This window comes from Amblyomma maculatum, chromosome 2 (assembly GCF_055883805.1).
Source record: "Amblyomma maculatum isolate TAMU_Amacu chromosome 2, ASM5588380v1, whole genome shotgun sequence".
NCBI lineage: Eukaryota > Metazoa > Arthropoda > Arachnida > Ixodida > Ixodidae > Amblyomma > Amblyomma maculatum.
In genome coordinates this window covers 66,627,195-66,651,939 of record NC_139345.1, presented here as the reverse complement: position 1 = coordinate 66,651,939, position 24,745 = coordinate 66,627,195, and the positions used below count along the sequence as shown (strand labels likewise).

At 45.3% G+C, this 24,745-nt stretch overlaps 2 protein-coding genes across 3 annotated transcripts in view; one reads left to right on the top strand and one right to left on the bottom strand.

Annotated features, from left to right (window-relative positions):
• The window catches only part of LOC146198871 (uncharacterized), a 56,264-nt gene extending 38,534 nt beyond the window's left edge, over positions 1–17,730 (top strand). The window contains exons 14-18 of the mRNA XM_084594338.1: positions 1,170–1,348; positions 4,390–4,475; positions 4,723–4,805; positions 9,683–9,798; positions 15,608–17,730. Coding sequence (XP_084450464.1) covers positions 1,170–1,348; positions 4,390–4,475; positions 4,723–4,805; positions 9,683–9,798; positions 15,608–15,621 — 478 coding nt within the window. The 3' untranslated portion in view covers positions 15,622–17,730. The remainder of the gene's footprint in view (positions 1–1,169; positions 1,349–4,389; positions 4,476–4,722; positions 4,806–9,682; positions 9,799–15,607) is intronic.
• On the bottom strand, positions 17,701–24,712 carry LOC146198870 (uncharacterized). 2 transcript variants are annotated; one of them, XM_084594339.1, is made up of 4 exons: positions 24,377–24,712; positions 22,696–23,188; positions 21,984–22,069; positions 17,701–21,169 (listed from the first exon to the last, which is right to left on the bottom strand). In XM_084594339.1, the coding sequence occupies exons 2-4, from the start codon at positions 23,133–23,135 to the stop codon at positions 20,949–20,951; spliced, it is 747 nt and encodes a 248-aa protein (XP_084450465.1). In that variant the 5' UTR covers positions 23,136–23,188; positions 24,377–24,712; the 3' UTR covers positions 17,701–20,948. The 2 variants fall into 2 exon arrangements, with proteins under 2 accessions (XP_084450465.1, XP_084450467.1); XM_084594341.1 differs by lacking the exon at positions 24,377–24,712 and adding an exon at positions 23,528–23,773.
• Positions 24,713–24,745: the final 33 nt, after the last annotated feature.

The following is a 24,745-nucleotide window of genomic DNA, read 5'->3' as shown; positions in this document are numbered from 1 at the left end:
ATCGTACTCAAAGAGAATCATGAACTAGTTTAGTATATTGATAATTCTTTATATAAAATGTGCCAACAAATAAGCTTCTCTTTAACCTGGAAGCGTAAATACAATGCACCCGTGTTAGTGCTGCGCTGCATATAATGCGGCGACGTGCTGCATGCGGGCATGCTGGCAGCAAACCGTTCGCCTAGAGGCGTATGTGCATCAGGTAGACCTCTCGCTAGGCCTCGCAAAGGAGGACGCTCATGATGTGCCGTCGTATGATCCAGATCAGAGCTTCGTTTCTCATGCTGCTTGTGCCTTGCACCGCGCGGCACAAGTGCGTTGAGTGGGGCTCGCATCAAAGCTGCAGTGGATGGTGCTTCAAAAAAAGCCATCGTCGGTCATAAGAGCTCGAAATTTGTTACTGGTGCACTCCAAACGCAGGTATACCTTAATTAAAATAGGATAAAATTGATTTCTACTTAGCCTTCAGCAGTGAAACAGGCACCACACAACGCTAATGCACCAAACGCTGGTTTCTCTGCATAGCGGTAGCGTCGCATTGAGAGCAACACGCCAGGCGGAAGACCACTTTCAAGAGGACTCAACCTGCTCCTCTTCACATGGTTTTGCAGCATTAACACTGCCAGCGCAAAGTATCTTGGAAGTGCCATTAGGAAAAGAGCCACTTGTAGCCCTTGTAGGGCACGGTGCACAGTTCAGTATAAGGAATGTTTCATTAACGATCGTTCCATAAATGCATGCAACACTGCTATACTTTTGCTCGGGATTTTTAAGGGCATATTCAGACAGTTTGATAGACGCAGTGATTAAGTATATCTGTAATCAACTGTGTTTAAATGTGATGCTACATTAAAAACCACTGTTTCTCAGGAGTATGCTGCATACTATGATGCCACCCTTGCGTGCCAAATTGCACCGAACCAGAAAAGCGGTACCTACCTGATAAAAATTGAGGAAATTGCTTGGAACTCAAAGCTCCAAACTCAGCTTGGCCTTCCTTCTCTACCGCTTCTGCTATTCCACATGCGCCTCTTCCCTTCAACCCTCCCCCGCCCTTTTCTCGCATGGTACACCACGCATATTAAGTCCTGGTGTAAGTGGGAACTCTGTGTGGAGGAAGCTGCTAAACCTGTATTGATGCTTTTTTTTTTTTTTTTTTCTTCTGGTAGATATGCTTTTGTCACTCTGACATCAGAGGAAAGCTTCAACAGGGCTCAAAAAGAGATGCAGGGCTTTATGTATCAAGACCACAAGCTGTTCATTGGCCTGCCAGCATCTAAGGATGGTACTGGCACCCCTCAGCCCTACAGTTCTTCAAAGACCCCCAGCACTGGTGGTGGTTGCAATGGTGTGTTCCAAACCTTATATATCTTTGGAACCATTGTGTTGGGGTGGCACAAATTCTCTCCCCAACTTTATTTTTTGCCATATTACAGCAACAGAACAGTTCTACACAGGCCAAGTTGACAAGGAAAGCAATCACTCTTAAGTGTATGAACATGTCTTTTATACCAGTGCTTGGACTATTCTAACCAACTGTCACAGCATTGCAGCTTTGCTGCTCTAGCTAAATTCTATGTAGAAAAAGATATCATACTATCTGCAGTATAACTTGTGAAAAGTTCTTAACATCTCTTTGAACCTTATTTTGGGGTCTAAACTGCAAACTGCAAGCCTACAGTTGTACACACCACGTGTGTGCTATTGTGAGATTGTGAGGCCGTTTCTATGGGGGCACCGCAGTTATGCAAAGCAGGGCGCAACACAGAATAAGACACTTTACCCAGGGACTTACCTGTACTAACCTGTAGGCAGAAACATGAAGGCCAAGAAAAAATGTTGAACTTAGATTGAGGACCATGCAGAGAGCTATGGAACGAAAAAATGGGTATAACATTACGAGGCAGGAAGCATGCTAAACCGGTCAGGGAGCAAATGGGAGCTAGTGACATTCTAGTAGAAATCGAGCAGAAGAAATGGTCACAGGCAGGAAGGACAATGTAATGCGAAGGCAAGGTAACCGTTGGTCGTCAAAAGTCACAGAATGTGTTCAGAGGGAGGGAAGCGTAGCAGGTGGTGGCAGAAAGTTAGGTGGGTGGATGACATTAGGAAGTTTGCACTTGCTACACAACTTAGCTTGCTGCTTCCTCCTCGAAGCAACTGCTAGCATGTGGCAAAAGCTCACGTGGTAATACACCGATGACTGAGAGCCACCACTGCGTGGCTGCTGCGAACTCACTCTGAAACAAAGTGCAGCACCACGCGGCGCATCCGTGTGTCTAGCCATGGTGCAGTTGACAGCTGGCTGTGATCTCGAGTGGCACCCATATGCACATCACCGTATGCACGAGCACAGAAGTGGCCTGGCTTGTGAAGGAAGGCGTAAGGGGCCCGGTCGAAGTTGTGGCGCTCATGTGCTACTGCAGTTCTTGCACTGCGATTGCTTATATCGTCCCCAATTTTAGTCAGAAGTCTAAAAGCCACCCATGTTAGGCCACAGTGTTCAAGAAAAAAAAAAAAAAAGAAAAGCCTGCGGCAAAAGCGTTGGGCTCAAAGCCAATCTGCGCGGCCACATCGCAAACCATGCAGTGCATGCTCCGGGGCACTGTAACCACTCGAACACAGTCGTTTTCACGACGGTGTTCGAGTGGTTGAGGCCCATCACGGTGCTTGCATTCTGGTGGAACTGATACCAGAGAGAGCGGAGTGTGCGTCCTCGTGAGCACTGCGTTTCATACAACATTACACAACTGCACTTGGTTTTCAGGCATGACAGAGCGCGAAAGGAATGGTCCCACTAGTGTTGTTGCTGAGGTTACCGCTCTTCTTCAGTTTCGCAAGCAGTCTTGTCGCATTTTGTCAACGCTTTGCCTCATTGCTAATCAAGACCCCAGGTATTAGTACATAAAGAATTTTAGGGAGGCACTCATTTGAAGCCAAATTCCTTTTGCGAGTTTTGAGTTTATAGGGCATCAGCTCTTATTTGTAATGAATGAATGTATACACCGCAGTATACAGTATTGGGTGAAATTTTCGTCTGTAACTGTTATTTCTTTTGAAATCAACTCAGTCATGCAGAGAGAGAAGGCAGCTTTATTCAGGCAGCTGCAACACCACTTCTACTCCTCCCTAATCCTCCCTAAGGAGTGAAAGTGGCTTGTCATTAAGCTGCATATAAGCTTACATTTAGACCTCCTAGTACACACATGCACAGGCTGTATAAAGGATGACCCTGCCTGCATTAGGGTGGTGCCCATCCAAGTACTGCATATGGGAGTGTTCCCATGCAAGACAACTAATATCAGGTTCCTTGTAACCACTTCTTCAAATTCTGCACTCCACATTCTGGTAGAACTGTTTTCCTCATTGAGCGAAAAATTTCCAGTGTTTGTTCTCCCCACTTCCCTTCATTTCGTGGATCCTTGAAACCCTTGGAGCACCTGTGATATCCAAAATATGCTTCAGGGAGACTTGAAACTACTTGAATTTGGATGTCGTTCTCAAATTCCTTGATATATTATGGTCAGTCTGGTTTATTTCTGAAAGGCAAGGCTACGTAGCTACTATAGAAGCGCCTCTTGAAGGGAGCTGTGAGGAACGGGGAGAGGATGGACAAAACCCAAAGCAACAATGCAACACCTGGCTGCATCATGGCAACAAATGTGCCACCTTCTCTCTCTGACAGGCCGTAAATCCTTGAAAACGTGCTTTTTGCAGCCCTTTTTCACATTCTTTCTTTTCTGTGTGTATTTTTTTTGCTTCCCTAGGCTGTCTTCTTTTCTTTTTAGAAACAAACGTGAAGAAAAAAAAACAATTGATGTTAAATCGAAAACTGTTGGAAAGTGCATTGTTTCCTTGACAACTTGTAGCTTTTTGTGTGCAGCAGGGGCACTTCTTTCCCTGGGCCTTTCATTTCTCTTTCCCTGTTTCCTTGGAGGGGCAGTACCAGCGGCTCGACCCTGAAGCCATCGAGCGCAGTCAGCACCGTGGCACCATTTTGCCTTCTTTGCTTTGTGCTGTGTTGTGTAAATTAAAATGCTGTACCACTTGGTAGAAGGCAAACTTCAGCCTGGCGATTTTCATGAGGAATCTGTGCACTCTATAGCCTTGCTCTTTTAAGTTGTATGCACAGTCTTTTATTTAGTGGTGTGCTTGTCATTATAGTGGCGAACACCTTTCTGCGGCTATGAAGCCGAAGCTCAGGCACGCTTCACCAGCTTATATGCCTGTGTCCCTGTCTTAGGAATGCTGGCATCTCACGCTTGCAGCTTCCACTGCGTAGCCACAGAAAGGTCTCTGCGACTGCAAGCAAACATGTTATCTGTGTGTGTTGAGGAAGGCTCCAGTCAATTTTGCTTGATGATGAAATTGGCTCTTTATTTATTGCAGTACCTAACCAACCAGCTCCTAACCAACCTCTTGAATCATCGCCAGTGGTGCTGTGTATTGCAAACTTTCCACCGGAAACAAAAATGGTATGTGCATCATTCTTCCGAGGAGAGAGTTGCCAGATCTGTGTTGCATTTTATGCGACTCAAAATGGATAATGCAGATTTGTAACAGAGTAACTGTTCATATAGAGGATGTATACAACAGATTTGCAAATAAGAGTAACAAAGGACACTTTTTATTGTTCATATGAAAAGGTCGAGGTAAGATGAGTACCCTTCATTTTCTCAGCTTAGACTGTTTGTTTACCATTAGTCTGTGTATTTTTTACAGGGTGACATTGTAGAGCTGTTCTCAAGCTGGGACCCCCTTGAAGTTGTCATGGGGAAAACTGAGTCATCAGGTTTGGGGCCATAGTAAGTAATTGTATTCTTCTTTTATGACAATAGATAGAGCCTGTGGAATCTAATTAAGCATGCAGAAAATAAGAAAAGAAAGAGAAAATGGCTATTTGGATTTTAAGACCTTGTTCTTCTGACATTGTTTTGTAATTTTGCACGCAATCTTTACATGACAGTCATTAATAGGCAGAACTGTTAACTGTTAACCTTATCTGCCTTAATGTAACAGCCACCATTGTAACGGGAAGATTGGCTTTGCTAGTGTGGAAAGAAAAAGAAAAGATAAAGGAGTATGAATTTAATGAAAGGAAGGAGGCCACAGTATATAGATAGATGATACCTAAATAATGAAGGTTTCATAGGCATTTTTTTTTTTTTTTTCAAGAAAAGCTGTACAGAGGTTTATCACTTTAAAGTAAGACCGATAATCACAAAATCCTGCTGCGCTGTTGGCATGTTCTACCATATACTTTAAAAACATCCTCATAAAAGCGAAACTTGCATATATTGTCATGCCTCTTTGATGTTGATGGCAATTGTCTGCAACGTATTAAGTGAGTCATCTTGTGTTTGGAGCTAATTGGAAAATTGCACAGTAATGTCCCAAAGCAACTTGGACATGAGGGATGCCTTAGTGGAGGGCTCCGGAAAATTTCGACTACCTGGGGTTCTTAACGTGCACCGACATCGCACAGTACACAGGCGCCTTGCCTTTTTGCTCCTTCCAGCAACTGCCATCAGGCATACACAGGGTGCAGAGCAAGGCAACAGCAAGTGAGGTCTGAGTCGCTGAAAAGTGTGTGAGGTGTCAATAATAACGAAAAATCTCCATGAGCACTTTTTCACATGCAGTTGTGACACCAAGTTCACCTGCACCCGAAACGGACTGCAATAGAGTTTACAGTTGAGCCCACTTAAACACTACTAAGGAAATTGCTAAGGAAATGTCACTTTTTAACACGATAACGTTAAAGACCCTGTTACTAGAAAATACAGTGGCGGCGTTGGGGTAGTAAGTGAAAAAACACAAGCATGACGCTGGCAGGCGGTAGCTGGCAGTCAACATGGCTACGCAGTGACTGGCTATAGGGTTGCCTGACGTTAGTTTGGCAGGAGCTGCCAATTCGGGCCTTTCCTTTCGTATGGGAGGGTGATATTGGAATCGGCCTGGAAGGAGGACCCTTGCAATCATGTTACCCCTAGGTCATGCAGGCACATTCATACGGCTTGTTTAAAGGAGGGCTTCATATGCAGGGTGCTAGCCTGCGCTATTGTGTTATACCCTTAAAGGATGGAGCTTAAAGGGCAATTCCAGTGAATTTTTTCGTCATTTTGAGTTTTTAGTTGAATTACTTTCTTCAGTGTGTCCTGACTCCAATGCAAAAAACCATTTTTCAAAATTCCAAGTAGAGCTATTTTTAAAAAGGAAAAACAGCAAGCCGAAACAGAAACTGCTTTCATGGCCAGAAACGACGTTCCAGTGAACGAAACAATGATGTCACATACAGTATTGGAAGAACACTCGCAAGCGCTTTGGGTGGTGGAATTAAGGTATGGAAATCATGAGGGAGTACTTAATATGTTTGAGGTAGCCCGATACAGGCCCCAAAACTTCATGATCATGCAGGGAGTGGGCAGTAACGCGGCTGTACTGTTGTGACTTCAAAAACACAGTGTTGCCCACAGAAATCGTCTCAAAAGAAGTCACAAAAACTGCACATTTTAAAATCGTGCTGCACGCAAACGAATTATCACACGGCGCTCAAATTTGGTAGACTACGTCAGGGTGGAGAGGACGACCCATAGTAAAACTTTATTGCGAAAGCAATACTACTTTCACTTTCAGCTCCTCTCGTGGCGAGGCCACGGTAGCTACCATTGACCTTTAGCTTGACCTCTGCTAGGACGTCATACCATCTGCCGCCAAAACCAGGGGCCCAACTTGAGCAGTCGCTAGGTGAGGCCGTGCATGTTGGCTGCTGCCTAACTCCTGCGCCTGCCGCGCGCGGTGCGCCTAGCGGTGTGACGTCACAGCTGCAAGAGCAGGGCTCCAACTTGTGCCGTCGCGAGGCAAGGCCACGCGTGGTGGCTGCTGCCTAACTCTTGCGCCCGCCGCGCGCGGCATGCCTAGCGGTGTGACGTCACAGCTGCAAGAGCAGGGCTCCAACTTGTGCCGTTGCGAGGCGAGGCCGTGCGTGGTGGCTGCTGCCTAACTCCTGCGCCCGTCACTCGCGGTGCGCCTAGCGGTGTGACGTCACGCCATCTGCTGTAAAACCGGGCGCGCGGCGCGCCGCCGGCCAGACGTTGCGATGCCGCCGACCACGAAAGCCGCTCGGCAGAATTCGAAGAGAATGCGAACTATGCCAATGACAACCAGCGTCAACAACTCATTGGGGGACAGTTTGGACTTGGTTATGTGTTGAAGGCCCACCACAATTTGAAGAGCTGTTCATTTAGTTAAAGTGGCGCTTGTAAATACTCGGGAAACTCTTATTGAACTGAGGAGCCTTTTATAAGAATAACAGGCATGCACCATTTGAAACACTGGCCAGTAGGAATCTGCTATTGATTAACTGACTACTCAGTGTATTTTGAAGTTATAGTAAATACAACGCATCTTTCATTTGCAAAACAGAATGGCCAAATCTTAAAATTGCCCCTTAAACCTACATTTAAAGCACCGGTTCGAGTACAGCCTTACACACCTAGAGTAAGGCCGACCTCGCTTAGTGTTCAGCCGAGCGCACTTGGAACTGGAGGTTTGACACATCCTCATGCATGTAGTAGAGGTGGGTTCAACAAAATTGTCGGCACTTCGGTTGCTACTTCTGTAGGCGGTGTAGCCTTGCAGTCTATAGGAGGTGAACCCACCAGGGGCAGTACAGCTACTAAGAGTGTTTCTAACGTGCTCTCTATGGTGTAAAGAATGCCATTGCAGCCGGTGCCGGAGCAGCAGTTATGCATTCTGCATTAACCTCGCCTATAACCAAGTTTGCAGCCACAGCAATTCTCGCATCGCTACTAGTTGTACACAGAATAACCAGGTAATATCACTGCATAACCACAAGTTCAATCACAAGCACCACCACCAGCAACACTACCAGCTGAACTAAGCTTAGCTACGGTATTGCTTTCGCAATCTTCAGGCTTAACCAAGCTAAGCCTTCAGCCAAATTTTTAATCAGAATATTCAAATCTTGAAAAACCTCCGGAGTTGCCCTTGAAGTGTCCCCCTTAATTTCTTTAACCGGTAATTGTTATAACCAGATTAGCAAAAAGAAAGACATGACAAAGATTCAAAAGCCTTGATCGTGTAGGAAGTTGTTTACTAATTAAAGGAAAAGCCATTCAGTTCTCGCTAGAATATCAGAGGAACGTCAGTTATGTGTGCCCCATTCCTGCGACAGCCCATGTTTTATGACAAGTAGGCATGAGCCTTGTGAACCTGCCTTGGAGGTAAGCGACACATGCTTAAGTGTATGGTGGGTAGGGAAAGGCGGGAGGGGATTCACGGCACATATTGATGGCTGCAGGCAAAAAACTTAAGAACCGCGTTGCTCCAAACGATCCTGCGTTGCTCCAAACGACCAGCGGAATATGCGTAACCAATCTTGACCAACCAGTAGAGTTCGAAATCGTCATCCCGGAGCAAGAAAATGTGCTCCGGAGCGACCAGTGGAAATCGCCATTAGAAACATACGCCAAAAATCTTGTTTTATTGCTCCAAAGATGTTCCAAAACGGCCTTATTACTGCTGCCTGACCTGCTCCAAAATGCTAGAGTTTGCTTCCACTCCTGAAACAGTCTGCAAGGCCACGCCAAGTATAGGGGAGTTTTTTCAAATGCAGGAATGCATTAAACAGCTATATTTACAGCCCCATGGTCCATCGCAGTTCCGTCCTCCAAAATTATAGGACCTCCGTAGCTGCCCAGAAACTCTCAGAGGAGTTTTTCGAAATGTTATTGCAATGAGTCAAGTGAAGTAGCACTAAATGCAGACCGTCTTTTTTTAAAATTTATTTTGTTTACTACCTGCTAGAACGATGTTGCGAAGGCACGAGATTGTTAGTCTGGGAGAGTTTCTAGTGCTTATGCCCTGGTGCAAAGGATTGCCGCCGCCGAGTGATACACGGAAGTTTTTGGCCACCTTTCGGACAAATGGTGTCATATGGCGCCAATACCATGATTTATGTTTTGAATTGCCCAGCACGTGGCTTGTGCTTGAACGACCATTTTCGTTTAGAATATTTCACTTACGTTGCTAAGACGCCATGGCCTCACATAATGGCATTGTCATGGGTGGAAACTTCGAGTGCTGCTACCGGTCACCAAGAACGCGATTGCCTCTAACTCGGTAAAGGTGAAATTTAGTGCCATGTGAACACCCGCTTTACCTAGCGTTGTGAAGCTTTCGCTTCAGTGTGCCTCTTGGTTCAGTAACCACATGCCGTTACTTGCTTTCCTGCACGACAACACAGAGCACACGCGTGATTAAAAGTAAGTTTCCTCAAAAAACTGTACCAATTGATTATGGCAACAGAACATGGGTCAGCACACATGCATTCCTGCGGTGGAATGACCTATGTGTAGCAGGGATTTGACTGACATTTTTAAAATATATTTTCGCTCTTGACCTGGTTTAGTACTGTAATCATTTTAGGGAGAAAGATAAATTAAATACAGAGTAGAAGCAGCAATGTGCTGCTGGTGGGATCCGAACTCGAGACATCCCAATATCGCATCCGTTGCGTGCTCTTATTGAGTTACAGCGACGGCTGTCGGACCTTCTACTTTCTTCAGTATACTGTATCCTGCTTGCTCTTTGATTCATGCAATTCTTGCTTGGCTGCTTTTACTCATGTTTGCAACCGTCTTTTTTTCTTGCCTTCCAGCCCACATGCTTATGTGACTTTGGCAAACAGAGACATGGCAGAGGCAGCGGTGCTCGACCTTAACGAAACATACTTCCGCGGACGAGTCCTCATAGTTCTTCCTGTGCCTGAAAAATGTAAGACGGCATTTGTAAGCCCGACTCACACCCTTCCAATTGCTGTGGCTAATTTTCGCGATAGGATTTGCATGAAGGGTAGATGTGATAAGATGTTATGAATAGTGTGTTACTGAATTCTCCAGCCATCAGATAGACGTCATAGTAACAGTGACTATGTTTCTGAAGACTGCAAAACTACATTTAATCATTTTTTTTCTTATGTGTACCTTGCCAGCAGCATGTTTTTTTATGTCAATTTGGTATGAACAGTGATGCTATTAGCGTACTTTGTGTCGCAAATCGGAGCATGTCTATTGTGTCTTGTGCTAGCCGAGAAAAGCAGTGAGTTTTTAATGATTTTAACTTGGACAGCTCATGCATGCTTACACATGGAAGGGACCCCAAGGACAATTTCATTCAATATTTGTCCTCGATAAACTTGTGACTCTTCCAGGGATGTGTATGCTCGTTCAGTGTTGAAAGGTGCATTTATATATAGCTGAAAGAATTGCTGTTAAAAAATGTTCTGACACCAATCCAAATTCATAGTGTTTGCACCAAAACACGCTCTGTGATCACCATTTCAAGCTGAACTGTGCTGTAGCACAACCTCGGGGAGCTGCTTGTGAAAACTGTCCTGATGTCATTGCAGCTTGCTTGAAAAAAGCAGGTAGTGGCACCCGTGTTTCGTATTCATTAACCTTTTCTAGCTTATAAAATATCCATTTTCAGTGGAGGTGCCATGTTTGTAGTTGGAATATGGTAGTCTTTTGATACAGGCAAAGTTCGGTTAGCCCTCGGAGTCCCTTTAATTGAAGTCAGCGTGCTTAAATAGGCACCAGTTGCAACTAGCTCAAATGTAAGTGGAAAGAAAATGACAACCAAAACGTGTGGACGATGTCATGAATGGATATGCTGGCTCCATGAATTCCAGCCTTCTTTTGTCTGGCTTGTAGTCTTTGTTTTGGTAAAAAAAAATGCTTTGTTGGGTAACTTACGGCTGCGTTTTGGTGCTTCTACATTTTAAAGGAGCCAGGTGATATGGCATCTCAGTCAGATCATGGCATGAGCACTTTGCATGTACAGAGCAAAGTAGTCATTCCGCTAGCTGTAGCAAACTACCGCATACCGTATAAATCGTATATATAGTCAAATCTCGATATAACAAATCTTGCGGTACCACAAAAAATTATTCATTATTTTGAAATATCGTTGTAATGAAAAATCTGCGAATATAAGACAGTGATCAAACCTAGGTATGAAAATGACGTACCTTGGCAGTAGGCATATGTGCAGACAAGCAAAACCTCAAATGAAAATGTTGCACTAACTTCAAAGCTGATTTATTTTAATAATTCAGTTATTTCCTTCTGCTGCGTGCAGCAAACACGACCTCGCACTATATTACACCACTGCAGTACATCCACATTTCACTTTGCTCAACACCTGATCGGGTGCGTGATTGCACCGAGGGAAAGTACGGACTTTGTCCATGTGCAAAAAACATCAGAATTCGATATGACCATCTTCAGTGCCCCCTGAAGCTTGAAAACCTTGTCTTGGTCTTTCAAAATGATTGCGGCGGTCGATGGGGCAATGCTAGCTGTCTGTAGAGGCCGATTAGGTTTTTCCCTACGTCGATTTCTTGCAGCGAAAGCCGCTCTCCTATCTTCTTGGCACCTTTGCTGACTGCAATCATCGTCAGATCTCGCACAAACTTCGCAGTTATTAATCTGCGACAAAAAGTAAATAAAAATACCGTCCAGCACGCTAATGGCACGCAGGCGGCTAGGCCTGCTGGCTACTGCGTAGTAAACCACAGCTTCGTGGTGGTGCTAGGAGCTGGTACTAGATATGCTGATGATGATAGCTCCAGCCCATAGATCGTACACACAGAAACTGCGGTTTTCGTTTCACGCGAGAGTTGCAAGCTTACCCGAATTTTACCAGAGTTCGTAATACTGATGTTCCTAGATCATAGAAGAAAAAATAAAGTATGTATGTTATTTTGAAATATTCGCTATTTTGAAATTCGTAATTCTGAAATAGTTTTACATTGAAAACATAGGAAATTTGCCGGGGATTCTTAAAAAATTCGTTAATTTGTAAAATTTGTTAATGTGGTGTTTGTAGTAACGAGATTTCACTCTATTGGTTGAGTGGGAATATAGGTCGACCCTTTCACCTTGCAGTCAAAAAAAAAAAAAAGCTTCTGCACGTATTTACAGTATCGGTTGTGTCCCTGCATCACTGGAGCCACGATCTCACTCCAGACTTTCAGCATCGTCATCGGAAAACGACTCATTGTCGCTCGCCACCTCCCACAGTGCGTTATCTAGTTCTATCAAGCGTGCTACTCGCGCAGCATTTCGTGAAAGGTTCCATGCGAAGAGCTGGTGTTATCCACGCCAATACTGCACTCTGTTTTCTGATACGCCAAATTGTCACTGGAAACCCGCAGTAAACTCCCTCCGCATGCCGCTCTTCATTTCTATCAAGGAATCATATATGTAGGTTGAACGAAAGAGAGCACGCAAAGACGCATGTGCCAGACATAAAAATGCAAGGAGCTGCAGGATGTCAATATGACTTTGGCTTTCCGTTCACAAGCAGGCTCACCACGTGTTGCCAGACTGTGCCATGCCTCCCATCCTGCTAAAGACCGCTATATGAGTCGAGGGGCGAAATAAAAAAAAAGGGGGGGGGTCTCTACTTACATTCCGGTTTATATGGTATGGCCGCGGCATCGCCATAGCAAACAACCTTTAAGCTACATATACGGAGGGAGAGATGGTGCATACTAGACTGCCATTAATTTCGCCATATAGGGACAAGAAAAAAAAAAGTTTGAATTATCAAATGGACCTGAAAAACTGCCGAAAAGTACTCGCTTCTCAGTAATTGTTTCTAGTGAACACGCGTATGATGCACGTCTGCGTTTGAGATGAAACCCAAGTGCGAAGAGCGATGGTTTTTTTTTCTGGTTTCTTCAAGTGCTTTACTTTGTGCACACTGCCGGGAATGTTGAAGAAGTGCAGCCCCATCGCTTTCCTACAGTGCTTCATTGCACAGTTCACATGGTGAAGCAGTGCCTTGTCGCGCGATAAAACTGCGCGTTGGACATGCGCAGTTTCAGTGATCTCAGTGTACTGGAAGCAACACGTGGATGCATGAAGAACAGCGACGCGCCAATTAAGCAGCGTCCGAAGTGCCGCGACTGGCCAGCACGTGTGTCCGATAACAGCCGCTGGATGGCATGAAGTTGTGGCGAAACCTAAACGATGTGAATGATTTACATTTCAGTAATGGGGGTAACTTCTGATCACCCTTGTGCCTGCCGTAGAGCCCAGTCACCATAGTTTCATTTTCGCGTGTCCGGCTGTGCGCGCTCATGTCACTAGTACAAGGATGGAACTGCATCAGCTCTAGCAGTAAAATTCAGGCAGCACCATTTTGAAATATCTCGACGGTTTCTGTAACTGAAGCTGTCCGGCATTCTTGTGAAAAGTTTCAAACGTATTGTAGATATGTATGGAGCTTTGTGACTGAATTAGTGAAACCATCATAAACATTTTCTTGCGCAACTTTAAAGAACTTCGTAGTCCTTCAGAATCATTAAAAAATATATATACAGTCGAACCCGGATATATCGAACTCGAAGGGGATCGCGAAATAGTTAGATATATCGATAATTCGATATACAGAAATCGGCTTGTGACGGTACTTACGATGCGAAAAAGCGATACCGTATTTATCGCGTAATCAACCCACTCGCATAACGAACCCACCCTCCACTTTTGCATCCGAGAATTTAAAAAAAAAAAAAAAAACGTTAAGGCCAGTTCGCTCACATGCTAGCGACTGAGCGATCTCAGCGACGAGTGGCAGCGACAGAGCGAAAATTTTCCAACTTGTTGGAACTGCGTCCCTCTCGCCGCTCGAGCCACCGCGGCAGCTCAAAACAAGGTTTCTGTGTCGCCACGGCGGCAGAAATCGCGAGCATTTTCGCTTGCATGTTGATGGCGCGCGTCAGTTCGTTTCGGTCGTCTCATCCACAGCTCATTGGCAGCGTGCCAAGATGCTGCGCAGCGATAACGTCAGGGCGCGTTATCTTTTTATAGCTCCTGCGGTGGCGGGGAGCGAACTTGGCAGAGTGCCCATGATGGCTTGATTGCGCAAGCTTGGTTCGATTTATCAGGCCGCGCTTGGGGCGGGCGTCATGATCGCAGCAGCTGACCGCGGGCTTTCGCTGATTCATACATGCAAGGATAAACGATAAAAAAATAAAATAAAATAAACATCCCCGCAAAAAAAAAAAAAAAAAGAAAAGAAACCCTGCCGCTTCTTAACGTCCGCAGCCGCCATATCTTACGCTACGCCGCGCGTACAGCACAACGATAAGAAAGGATCTCTCGCAAAAAAAAAAAGAAAAGAAAAAAAACTGCCGCTTGTTAAAATCCGCAGGCGCCATAGATAGGTTCGCCGCCGCGCCGCACGCAGAGGGTTCGCAACACACGCTGGAGTAAGCGTCCGACGTCTGTCTGAAAACGGGCTGAACTGGCTTGGCGCATGCGTTGCGCGTGCTGAAGGAGAGAGAAAGCTCAGCAAAAGAATGGGCACACCCACGCACATGGCTTGCAAACGTCATGTGTTGGCGCGCGGGAAACGACAACTGCAGATGCGCGCGCCTTTGGCGAATGGGCGCGGCGCTGCCCAGACCAGCCGTCGCCGAACTGTCCTCTCATTCCTTCCGCGCGTGGCTTGAAAACGTCACGCGGCAAACGGCCAAGGGTAATGCGATCGTCTTTGGGGAAGGCACACTTCCAGTGCGTGGTGCGGAGTTCGATATATCGAACGACCGGTGAAATTGAGTTCGATATATGACGCGGCTTTCCTATACTTTTACATGGGATTTTCAAGGGGATATTTCGTGAGTTCGATATAACCAAAATTCGATATATCCGGGTTCGATATAACCGGGTTCGACTGTATAACCGGGGGACTTTAGCTTCAAGGATGTCGTGCTTGCATTGTACAGGTTTTTCCATAGATTTATTTTTCACCCTGAGGGTTTTAAAGAGCACTGCAAGGGCAAAACTTGTTTATGAATATTTATTTTTATTTTGCTGACGGACGTAGTGAAATTTGGAATTTTCTACCTCCAATAGCTTGCGTTTTGTTGGCACTTCTTTTTCAAAGGGCAAAATTTTGCCTTGAAGTGCAATTATCTCTGCTACAAAATGTGATTTTTCCTCCTAACAAAAGCAATGTGGCTATGCTGACCAGCAGGTTATTTTTATGAAAAGGAACTGTTGACTAAAGTGTATTGTATTTTATTGTACAAAACCTGAAAGTTTCCGCTGCAGATTTCATTTTCTTCTGTTACAAACGCTGCTACAAGGCTCCTGTTTGGTTCCACCACTGCAATTGAGTGACACCAAACACGCACCATTCTATCTTCAAGTCACATCACTTTATGTGGGTGTATTGGTGGTGGACAACAGCCATAGTCATTGCACTGCAAGGAAACATCATCTTTAGGACATAACAGTGGCTAAAGGATATTATTAATGACCCTGAGAATGATGCACCATCTTATAGGAGCTAAATGTACGTTTTGTGGGTTGTTTGCAGTTAATACTATGAATTTTAATTTTGTATGCTGTTTCATTTCTCATGTACAGGGTTTTTAGGATACGACTGCACCAAAACTCACTAGGTCACGTATCGTAGCTGTTGTATTTCTGGTTATCTTTGCGTTACCTGCATTGCTTAAAAATTTTCCCCATATTTCTCCGTGCCTGCTTTTCATTCGTATTTCTTTCAGGTAAAGCAAAGTGATCCACGGGTTCTGCCACCACCAAAGTCTGCGTTCTTATTCCTTGACACCGGGCCATATCAGTGCGTGCTTCTGTTGAAATCCGATTTCGACGTTCCTGCCCTAGTGCTTGGTGTTGTGAGTGCGTCTGAAGACATTCCAATTTCCTTGTTGATGTGTCCTTAGGGCCATTGTGTGGCTTCTTCTTAGCCAACTGCTAAGTTTGAAGTTGACTGTTTGTATTGTGCCCTATGCTTGTTGCTGGAGAAGATACTGTGTAGTTAGCTTTGCTGTGTCTTTTTTGTTGGGCACAGTGTGTTCTGCAGTTATGTTGCCTCTTGTGCCAGTTGACACACACAATGTTTGCAAAGGATCGGCAGGTAGTATGGACACCGGCACAAAAGCAATAGTTCGGTCTTTTGTGTTCTTCTTGTACTTTCATATGGGAGCCTCCTCTTGCCTACTGCTTAGACTTTCTCTTTGTGAAAAATGCAGTGACAACTTGGTCTACTGCACATGCTAGCTGCAGATGCTGTTTGTCAGGTGAATTTTACTTAGTTTGTATTGTGAGGCAATTGCCTTCAGTGTGTGATGCACCTAGATTTATTTTCTGGATTATAAGAAGAGAGTCATAAAGGCTCCTTGAAAGCCACTGCAAGCTGTTTCCTTGCAAAAGTGTGCCATTTCATGAGCAGCTTATGTCCATAGTGAAGTGGCATCACAAGCAGATGTCTTTCCTCAGTATGTGTTGCGTGTATGCCTTTGGCATCATGTGTAGCAGCCGTGAACCTTCACACTCTACAGATGTGTATAAGTTAGCTGCAAGATTTCTCTATAGAAACTACCCTTTTTTATTACAGTCGCAATGTCCTTTTATTTTTTGGAATGTTAGAGAGTGCTTCTTGGAAGGCTAGTGAGTAGCTTCAGTGACGCTACAGTAGTTCTGATCATGTATGACACCTGTTTTGCATGGTGTTTTCTGCATTGGAGGTGCCCTGTGGTGGTGGCTGTCAATAGAACCATTTTTTTTATAACATTATTGATGCACAGTGCTTCATGTAGTTCTGTGCATTTGTGGTCTTGCTCAATGGAAACATGAGGGCAAGAGCCTGGTTTTAGAAGTGCTGTGAAAACAAAGAGAACAAGTAATTTTTCGTCGTGGCTACCGTTGTAAATAAGGTGCCTAATATGCAACTCTTTTCTGAGGTGTAGTCATCTTGCCAACACTCTAAATATTCTAGGGGGGTGTTAGCTGAACTTGGCTGGTAGTATTTGCCAAAACAACTCAGGTAGAACGTGCATAGGCATTCAGTTTTCAGGACAGAATACCTTGGTGCTAAGATTTTTTTTCCCCCAATATATTGCCACATGGTAATTGAATTTAAGCAGAAGAATGGAAGTGCAGTTCCTAACATGTTGTGTACACTCTATACAGCTAGCTTGTGGAACTAACAATAAAAGGGCATTAGATGCTGGCTTTGTTAGGACTGTAAGAAAAGGGATCTAACTTGTGATGGCTGGCAACATTGGTGTTGCACAAGTTCAGCCTAGATTGTTTAGTCAGTAGAGTGTTTATTTGTTTTCCTTCACACTTGTATACACTGTCATGTGTGTTCTACTGGCAGTATTTGTTTCACTGTCTGAATTGATAGAGAAAGGAACAGTAAACGCACTGGTAAACAGCATAATTCAAATGCCTCATCTCTAAGAAGATGAAAGTTTAGGTGTTGTTCAGCCTCATTTGAGCATAAAGCTGTGTGTTTTGAAATATATGTGATACTCGAAATTGCCATGACAAGTAGTGCATAGTGTTTGATTAATTAGTATGCCTTCTTGGAAAATGGCAGCAAACAAAACCTGTGTCTGAGACAAGAACTCTCGCTTTAGACACATTGCACTCAGGAGACCAAGCAGACAAAGTGCAGGAAATATTATATTCACTTTGTATGTACATGTGTTTGCTCTCAAGACAAACACTGCAGGCAGTGCAACATTTTTTTGTACTTGCAACAGATGTGTCGAAGCGGCACCAAAAGGAGTGCAGAGAAGACGCCATTTGTGTACACACGCATCACCCATTTTTCTTGCATGGTGTGTTGAAGTTTTCACAGAACACTTTTTTTTTTTTTTTTTTCATTTGTTTTTTCACTGCACTGACTTGTGTGGTTGATACCTCAAAATAAAATACTTTGCAAGCGAACAGAGTCGCTTCTGTACAGGGCACAATGTGATTTGACTATTATAGCTTTGCAACAACAGCAGCGCTACCAACAGGCACACACAACATGGCAACAAGCCGGCCTTTCACAAAGGCACACAATGCATAATTTACAACAAATGTAAGGCGACCTTCAGGCAATATAATAGGTCCCAAAGGCAAGAGGTATGGACGTGCAGCAGTGAGCCATGTTTTATCAACACCAACCTAGCCACCCAACTCACTTAGTTCATGCTACTCAACAACATACACACTGCTGAGCTGGTAATGGAGACCGGCACAAGTACCCTTGCCTGACCCAGTGTAAAGGATGCACCCAAACTTCTAAAGTAAGGAAAATGGGATAGAATTAGAATAGGATTACGGCATTCTACCGCACCTGCATTGCATTTTGACTACACAAACTTTGTATGGGGTACTTGCCTCTTTGAGTCAAACGAACAAACACTTGCCACTGCATTCAAGTGGCCTTTATCAACAATATACACACTACTGCATAAGAAACGACTGTAATGCAGTTGTGAACAGCACTAAGCCCTGCCAGAAAACAAAGCGGGGAGCAACAGATGCTTTGCATTTAGCCTATGTACAGAGGGCACTTTACTTTTTGAGCTGCGATATTGTACACTTCCTGTATGGCACAGTAAACAACACAATGCTCTTCTTTTGACAAATTGGGCAAGTACCACAGCCAAACATTGTATGCAGAACAGTTTGCGGAATACTACTGCTAAGTAAAATTTCTGTACAAGCAGGTCCAAGTTGTGCAGGGGTAGAGTGGGACAGGGAGAAACGTTAACACCCATCTCGATTAGGTAGTAATGCAATAGTCGGTATGCATGCAACATGCTTGTTTTTCATTTGCATTCACATTTTGTTTAGTGTAGCATCTTTTGTAGACATAATTATGTTTCCCCAAACTTAGTTGTTCTCAGTGCATTCATTGTGTGAAAGAATGGAACATTTGCAATAAGTAATCAAAGATAGGTGTTAAGTTTACCTAAGTGGATCTTCAGTGACTGCATCTGAAACAGCACAGATCTTTTGCTGAATGAATAGGCACCCTTTCCATACTGCACCTGACTGATACATGATTCTGCAAATGTGAAGCTTCTGCGCTCGCAAGTCAACCAACAATAGCACAATAGGTCACATCTGACGAGCACTTTCAGCTCGTGAATGTAGAAACAGCAGTGGCATTAACTGTGTCTGGCATTCGTTCAGGTGCTTACCTAAGGGGATAAGATTCATTGTTTCATCATGCAACAAATGAGAGTGAGGAGCCTTAAAAGGAAAATTATGAAGGCAAACCTTATATGTTGTGATGACAGAATAAACAATTTTCGATTTTTGGGCTGATAATTTGTTTGTGTTCCCCCCCGTAAAGCATATTTGATGTACAGTACCAGAGGGGCTACAATTCATTAATTTGGTGTGTGTGCATAAATACCAACATTTACATCGCGTTTACTGTGTTTATGACACGCAAGCTATTCCATAATCTCTTGTCCTTTAGCATGAGCACGTCTCTCACACAGCATTTCACACACCCTGTTGAAAGTGCCTGCATCTGCAAGCTTCCATGTGTTACAAGTACAGCTATACAGGCCTAGAAGAATGCTAGAGGTCGAAGCAAAGCAAATCAGTACATGCAACTCCCACAATAACTTCGGTTATTAAGTTGGCCACCAAGCAAGTAATTGTACAGACCTACTTCAGCTTAATTCTTCCCTAAAGGCCAAAAAGGATGGGGGAGGGGGAGAGAAGACTGCTCTTGTTTTTCTTTCATATTTGCATTCCACTGATCTATCAGCTAAGTAGCATGAGCTAATATTTTAACTGCTTGTACTCCAGGGTAAGGTATTATTGTCTGTTTGGCAAGTTATGAATTTTAATGGCAAAGTATGCTGTCTAGTTTTGAGGGGGCGCTACAAACTGGTTGAGTTGGTATATATAGTAGTTTCATTTGCGATGACTGTGAAAATGATATTTTGTGCCTTCAGGCCTCTTTCGATGCATCCTTGCAAGTGTGGCTTAATTCTTTTTTTCCCAGAAAAGCATTCCCACAACCAGGTCATTAGCATTTCTCGCACACATAAAATAGATGATTTTGTTCATAACATCACAGCATCATTTTGAATGAAGTTGCATCAAGGCTGAATAAGAAAAGTGATACTTTGACTTGGTTTTCACACCAAGAGGCTCTTGTAAGTGAGATGTGTGAAAATAGCAAAATGTATATCTCAAGAACAACCCTCTAGGACTAAAATATTTGTAGTGTGAACTGTGCATGAGATGCAGCAGCACATCATGGCACTAGTTATGTGATGCTTATCTTTGTCTGCCTGCATTACCAGATGTCTTTTCCACTTTACGAATAAATGATTGACACCAGAATTTGTATGAAAGGCCAAATAGTAACTTATGGGGCTTAGTGTGCAGCTTGCAGCAGTAAGTAAAATTTGCTAGTGATCCTTCAGCACAAGTTCTTTTAGTGTTCAGCAGCTTGACAACAGTACTGGTTGTTGTGCCCAGTCTTCTATAGAAAAGCTAATTCCTGCATACACGTGGCATACTTTATCTAAGCTAGTCTTTTCATGAGCATTCAAGGATGACTGAAAAAATGCTTTTAGCCGTAGCTTTGTTGATGCCAAGCTTCATTGCTTTGGCTGCCTCGGGTAATTAGCACAATTCACTTTTACATACAAATGTTGCAGCATGGCTGGAAGATCGGAATAAATAAGTGTGACTCGTTGCAAAAGAAGTTAAATGAGTTTAAAGCAGCATGCAACACTTCCATGGTCAAGTACTTAGTAGCCTTAAATTCGGGACTGAAATAACTTTTTCTCTTTTCGTGTAACTAATTATGTCTTATCTCGGCCATGGAAGGTCTGCACAGTAACTGCATCATGTGTAGACTGCCTGCAAAGGCTGATGATGGCTTGCTTTCCTTAGGAGAGGCCTGTACTGATCAGCTTCCCTTATCACACGCTAAAAAGATTCCAGGCAAACAAACACACACATCACCGTCTGAAGAGGCGTTCACTGGCAATGATGGGTCTTGCTCTGTCCACTGATTTCTATCCCAAGTGGTGTTCACTGCCTCTCATGGAATGTCTCACACGGCCACATTCACACCAGTGTCGACAGCTCGAGGGTGTGGGTCAAGTCCGGCTGTACACCCAACGCTCGGCTCTCGACCAGTTCTCGAGTGGCACAGGTCTTCTCCCATTGCCAGAGGTAGACGTTATGAACCGAAGCCACACCACAGAAGACAATGCCCAGTCCAATCACAACACTGGTCACAATGGCTGGCAGCTCATGGAAGTGGATGAATGTGAAGAGGATTACTCCTGCAAGACAGAGCAAATGTCTCCATCATCATCAGTGGCAACGGCAGCCGCAATGCGGCCAATAGCGAACAAACATTATCTGCTATATCCCTCCAGTAAACCCATTAAATGTTTTCAGTAGGCTCCAATTAAGGTGCTGGTGAGAAGTAAATGTATCGTAATCTGAACTGAGAGTATGGCATTTAGCAAATCAGTTTCATTTCTAATGTGCCAGAAAGTGTTTTCAAGTGCAATAGCTATAAAGATGGCAAGTTTATTCGGGTTTTCTTTCTTCTCTGACCATAGCTCAGGAATCTTTTACATTCAGTGCATGAAAGAAATGCATGAAAATAAACTAAAAGAGCATCCAGGAGGTTTGTTTGCATCAGACAGCTTGGGAAGTAAAGCAGAGCTAGAAAGGCAATGATTGGGCAACATGGGACTGAACAGGTGCAAGACTAGGCATGCCAGCCACAAAAACAGCATCGATGGCAAGTACCAGGCACCTTGCATCGATTCACCTTTCAAAAACTACCAGCAAGACTGATATAAGCACTTTAAACCACAAAATTTTGAATTTGATGCACCAAGTATTGCTATAAGAGGCTGCACAACATGATTAGAACTTTAGTAGTGCAGAGAGAACAAACAGCTCACGAAGTTTTTAATGGAACAAAGCCCTGTCAAGAAGTTGGCAAAAGTACCTGTGATGTTTGCTGCCTTGTGTTATATTTGCGCAGTTTCGAATCAACTTGTACACCTTGTATGATAACTTCTGCTGAAACAAGAGCGTGCACAATCTTCGATATGTATAAGTATACCAAGGTTTACCCACCTGTGAAAAAGACTGGTATTGACAAGAAGAAGCCAGCAATAGCCAGCACTCGAGTATGTGAACTCCTCTTGATGAACATGTTTGTCCTGCATCAAGATAGCAAAACGATGCTGAGTAGAACGCTAAGAAAATTTAAGTTATGCTGTTTCAGATGGAACTATACAAACCACCAGTTTCGGTAACAATATTTTTGCATGGTCATGTGCCTAAATGCATTCCCGAAACTGGTCTGCGCATTTTCAGCACAGTACCCTATGCATTCTCCATTGAGTTTCAGATTAGCTGGCAACAGCTGCAGATTGATATGCCAAAAGCTGGGCATATTTCTTAATCATTAGGTATAAGCATTGGTAATAGGTAAGCAGAAATACGATTCCACAGGACAGTGGCACTGTCCTCAAAATTTTGACCAGTCTAAAAACTTGGGTTATAGTAACCTGTGGTGGCATTTTACGAGAAAAGAAACCTTTGGAGAGTAGCCATTGCACCTTTCAACAAGCGTAGCATTTGTTTATGGAGGCCTCCGAGGTTCAGTGACATGAGCTGGTTAATGACTTTTAAGAAGGTAAAATATGAGTCAAGCTGAAAGGGGACAGACAGGTGGGAAGGAGGCACTTATGTTTGAAATTTAATAACCTGAGCAATGTATGGACACTGCACTACAGAGAAGTTGACGTAATTATGAGGGCAACTAATTTAGTTGTGTTCCGACCTGTCCAGTCCGTTCGGCGTGCGTAGCAGCTTGACACCGAGCAGGAACTGGATGCAACAGACGAAGAGGCAGCACAAGTTGAGCGAGATGGTGAGCGTGCTCATGGCCACGGCCACCTGGTAGAGGGCCAGATGCTCCTCCGGGCTGTTGTTCGAATTTTGCGGGCCTGCGCTGGCCACGCGTTGCAGAAAGAAGAGCGCGAGGAACGCCATGAGTAGCGAGAGGAGGCAGAGTAGCGCCAGCGAGCCCAGTAGCTGGTGCACGGCCAGGCGCGACGCAGATGCTAGCTGTAGGCGCCTGCGCGCGTCAGCCACGAGCAGCGGTGTGCCTCCGCCCGGGGCTGAGTGCTTGCTGAGCGAGCTGACGTTAAGCAGCTGCCGGCTGGACATCTTGAGCGTTGGCGGCGTGGCGGACGCCTCGAGGCTCGCCGAGCTCGACATCACGGCGCCGCCCGGGAGGTCCCGGCCATGGCCCAGGGCTCAAGGCCGGTATCCTGCGCAGGGCACAGGCGGCTTGCACACACGCACACACACCGGTCAGCCGGCCGCCGCCGCTGCCTGCGCAGCCTCGGTCGGCGGGTCAACGGCTCCCGCGGAATGCGTCGGCCGTCACGCCAGAGGGCAGAACGGCGCTCGCCGTACACGGCTCTTGATCGGCCGTCCGGCGTGACGGGCCCTCCGAGCTGCACGCTCCTCGAGGGGCTAAACTCGGGGCGCACACTGACTAAAGCTCCCACTCGTGGCTGTGCTTTCTTTCCCATCGTTTTGCGAACGGGCGGTGTGCGCCTGCAGCGACCTGTGTTTACGCTTTTCTAAATACGGACTTTGTTTACCTTGGCGATCGGTGCAGCAGCTCGTTCTCGCCTGATCGACCAACCGGCTCGCCGTCGGTTGTTCGCAGCGTCCGTTCTTGCGGAAATGGAACGGCACCGGAAAGACGTTGCGCGAGTCCATCTGTGCGCGGAGTATGTAGAGTACACGGTGTTCAGCGAAGCGTACAGGTATGCTACCAGCCCGCCGACCGCCAGGCGATCAGGGGGCTTAAAGGGAACCGTCGTGCAGCTCTTGCTGCGCTAGAGAACGCACACGTTGTATGGTCCCGGATACGGACCGATCGTCACACACTGTGATTCTGATAAAATGTCTGTAACGCCCCAGTTGTACTTACTGGAATTAAAATGTATGTCATGTGATGATGAGGTAAAAAAACGGTGCGCGTGAACTTCTTATTTAGTACAAAACGCGTTAAAATGACAGAACACTGACAAAAATGCGCCTCTGTGTTTTTCTCAGTTACAGCTAGACCATACATAAACACTGTACTTTATTATGTCGAAAAGCGCGCATCGGCACGGTGTAGTCACCGTCCGTCGAAATCAATAGGCGCCCGGGCGCGACAACGGCATTGACTACTACTTGTTTTCAGCGGGCAGTATATTAACTCCATGGCAGCGGGCTACCGATGGCGATAACGTATTTTAGTGACGCAACGGCGCGTAGATTTCGTACGCGAGTAGGGCGCTGACGGCGAAGGACGTAGGTGGCGAGCGCTCCTCAGACTTCAGAATGAGCAGCGGCAGCAATACGCACTCTCACCCCAAAACAGTGGCGGCGGCATTTCAAAGGCGACCGTTGCACGCACGCGTGGACTCATGGCGGGCGCAGCGGCTGTGGCAACTCACCTGAGCGCAGCGCGGTGACCGTCGTTTCCGTTGTTGTGTGCGTATCCCCAACGGTGCGCTTCCGATGGTTAATGGACTGGTTCACTGAGTTCGAGTTTCTTGCATTCGTGGACTACGCGACGTCGAGACAACGGCCAGAGGCAGCCGTTGGGTTGTCGGGGGGCCGAAGGTGGGGGGGGCCTCATCAGAGCCCCACACGGGCCACTCGGTTCGATTGGAGCTCTTGAGGGGCCCGCCGTTGCGCGTGCCCTCTCTTGCTGCCTCCCTCTCACTCACTCCCTTCCTTACCTTTCTCCACTCTCCTGACTCGCACTCACTGGCTGCGAACTGGGGAGCGGCCACTGCAGCGGCGGCCTTCAGAAAAAGTGG

What these genes read in the sequence shown, in the direction of transcription:
- LOC146198870 (XM_084594339.1), bottom strand. Translation starts at nt 23,135, where the DNA reads ATGTCGAGCTCGGCGAGCCTCGAGGCGTCCGCCACGCCGCCAACGCTC. An exon ending in ACGCCGAACGGACTGGACAG is followed by an intron (nt 22,070 to 22,695) that starts GTCGGAACACAA and finishes ATCTTGATGCAG; the next exon opens with GACAAACATGTTCATCAAGA. An exon ending in AATACCAGTCTTTTTCACAG is followed by an intron (nt 21,170 to 21,983) that starts GTGGGTAAACCT and finishes TCTGTCTTGCAG; the next exon opens with GAGTAATCCTCTTCACATTC.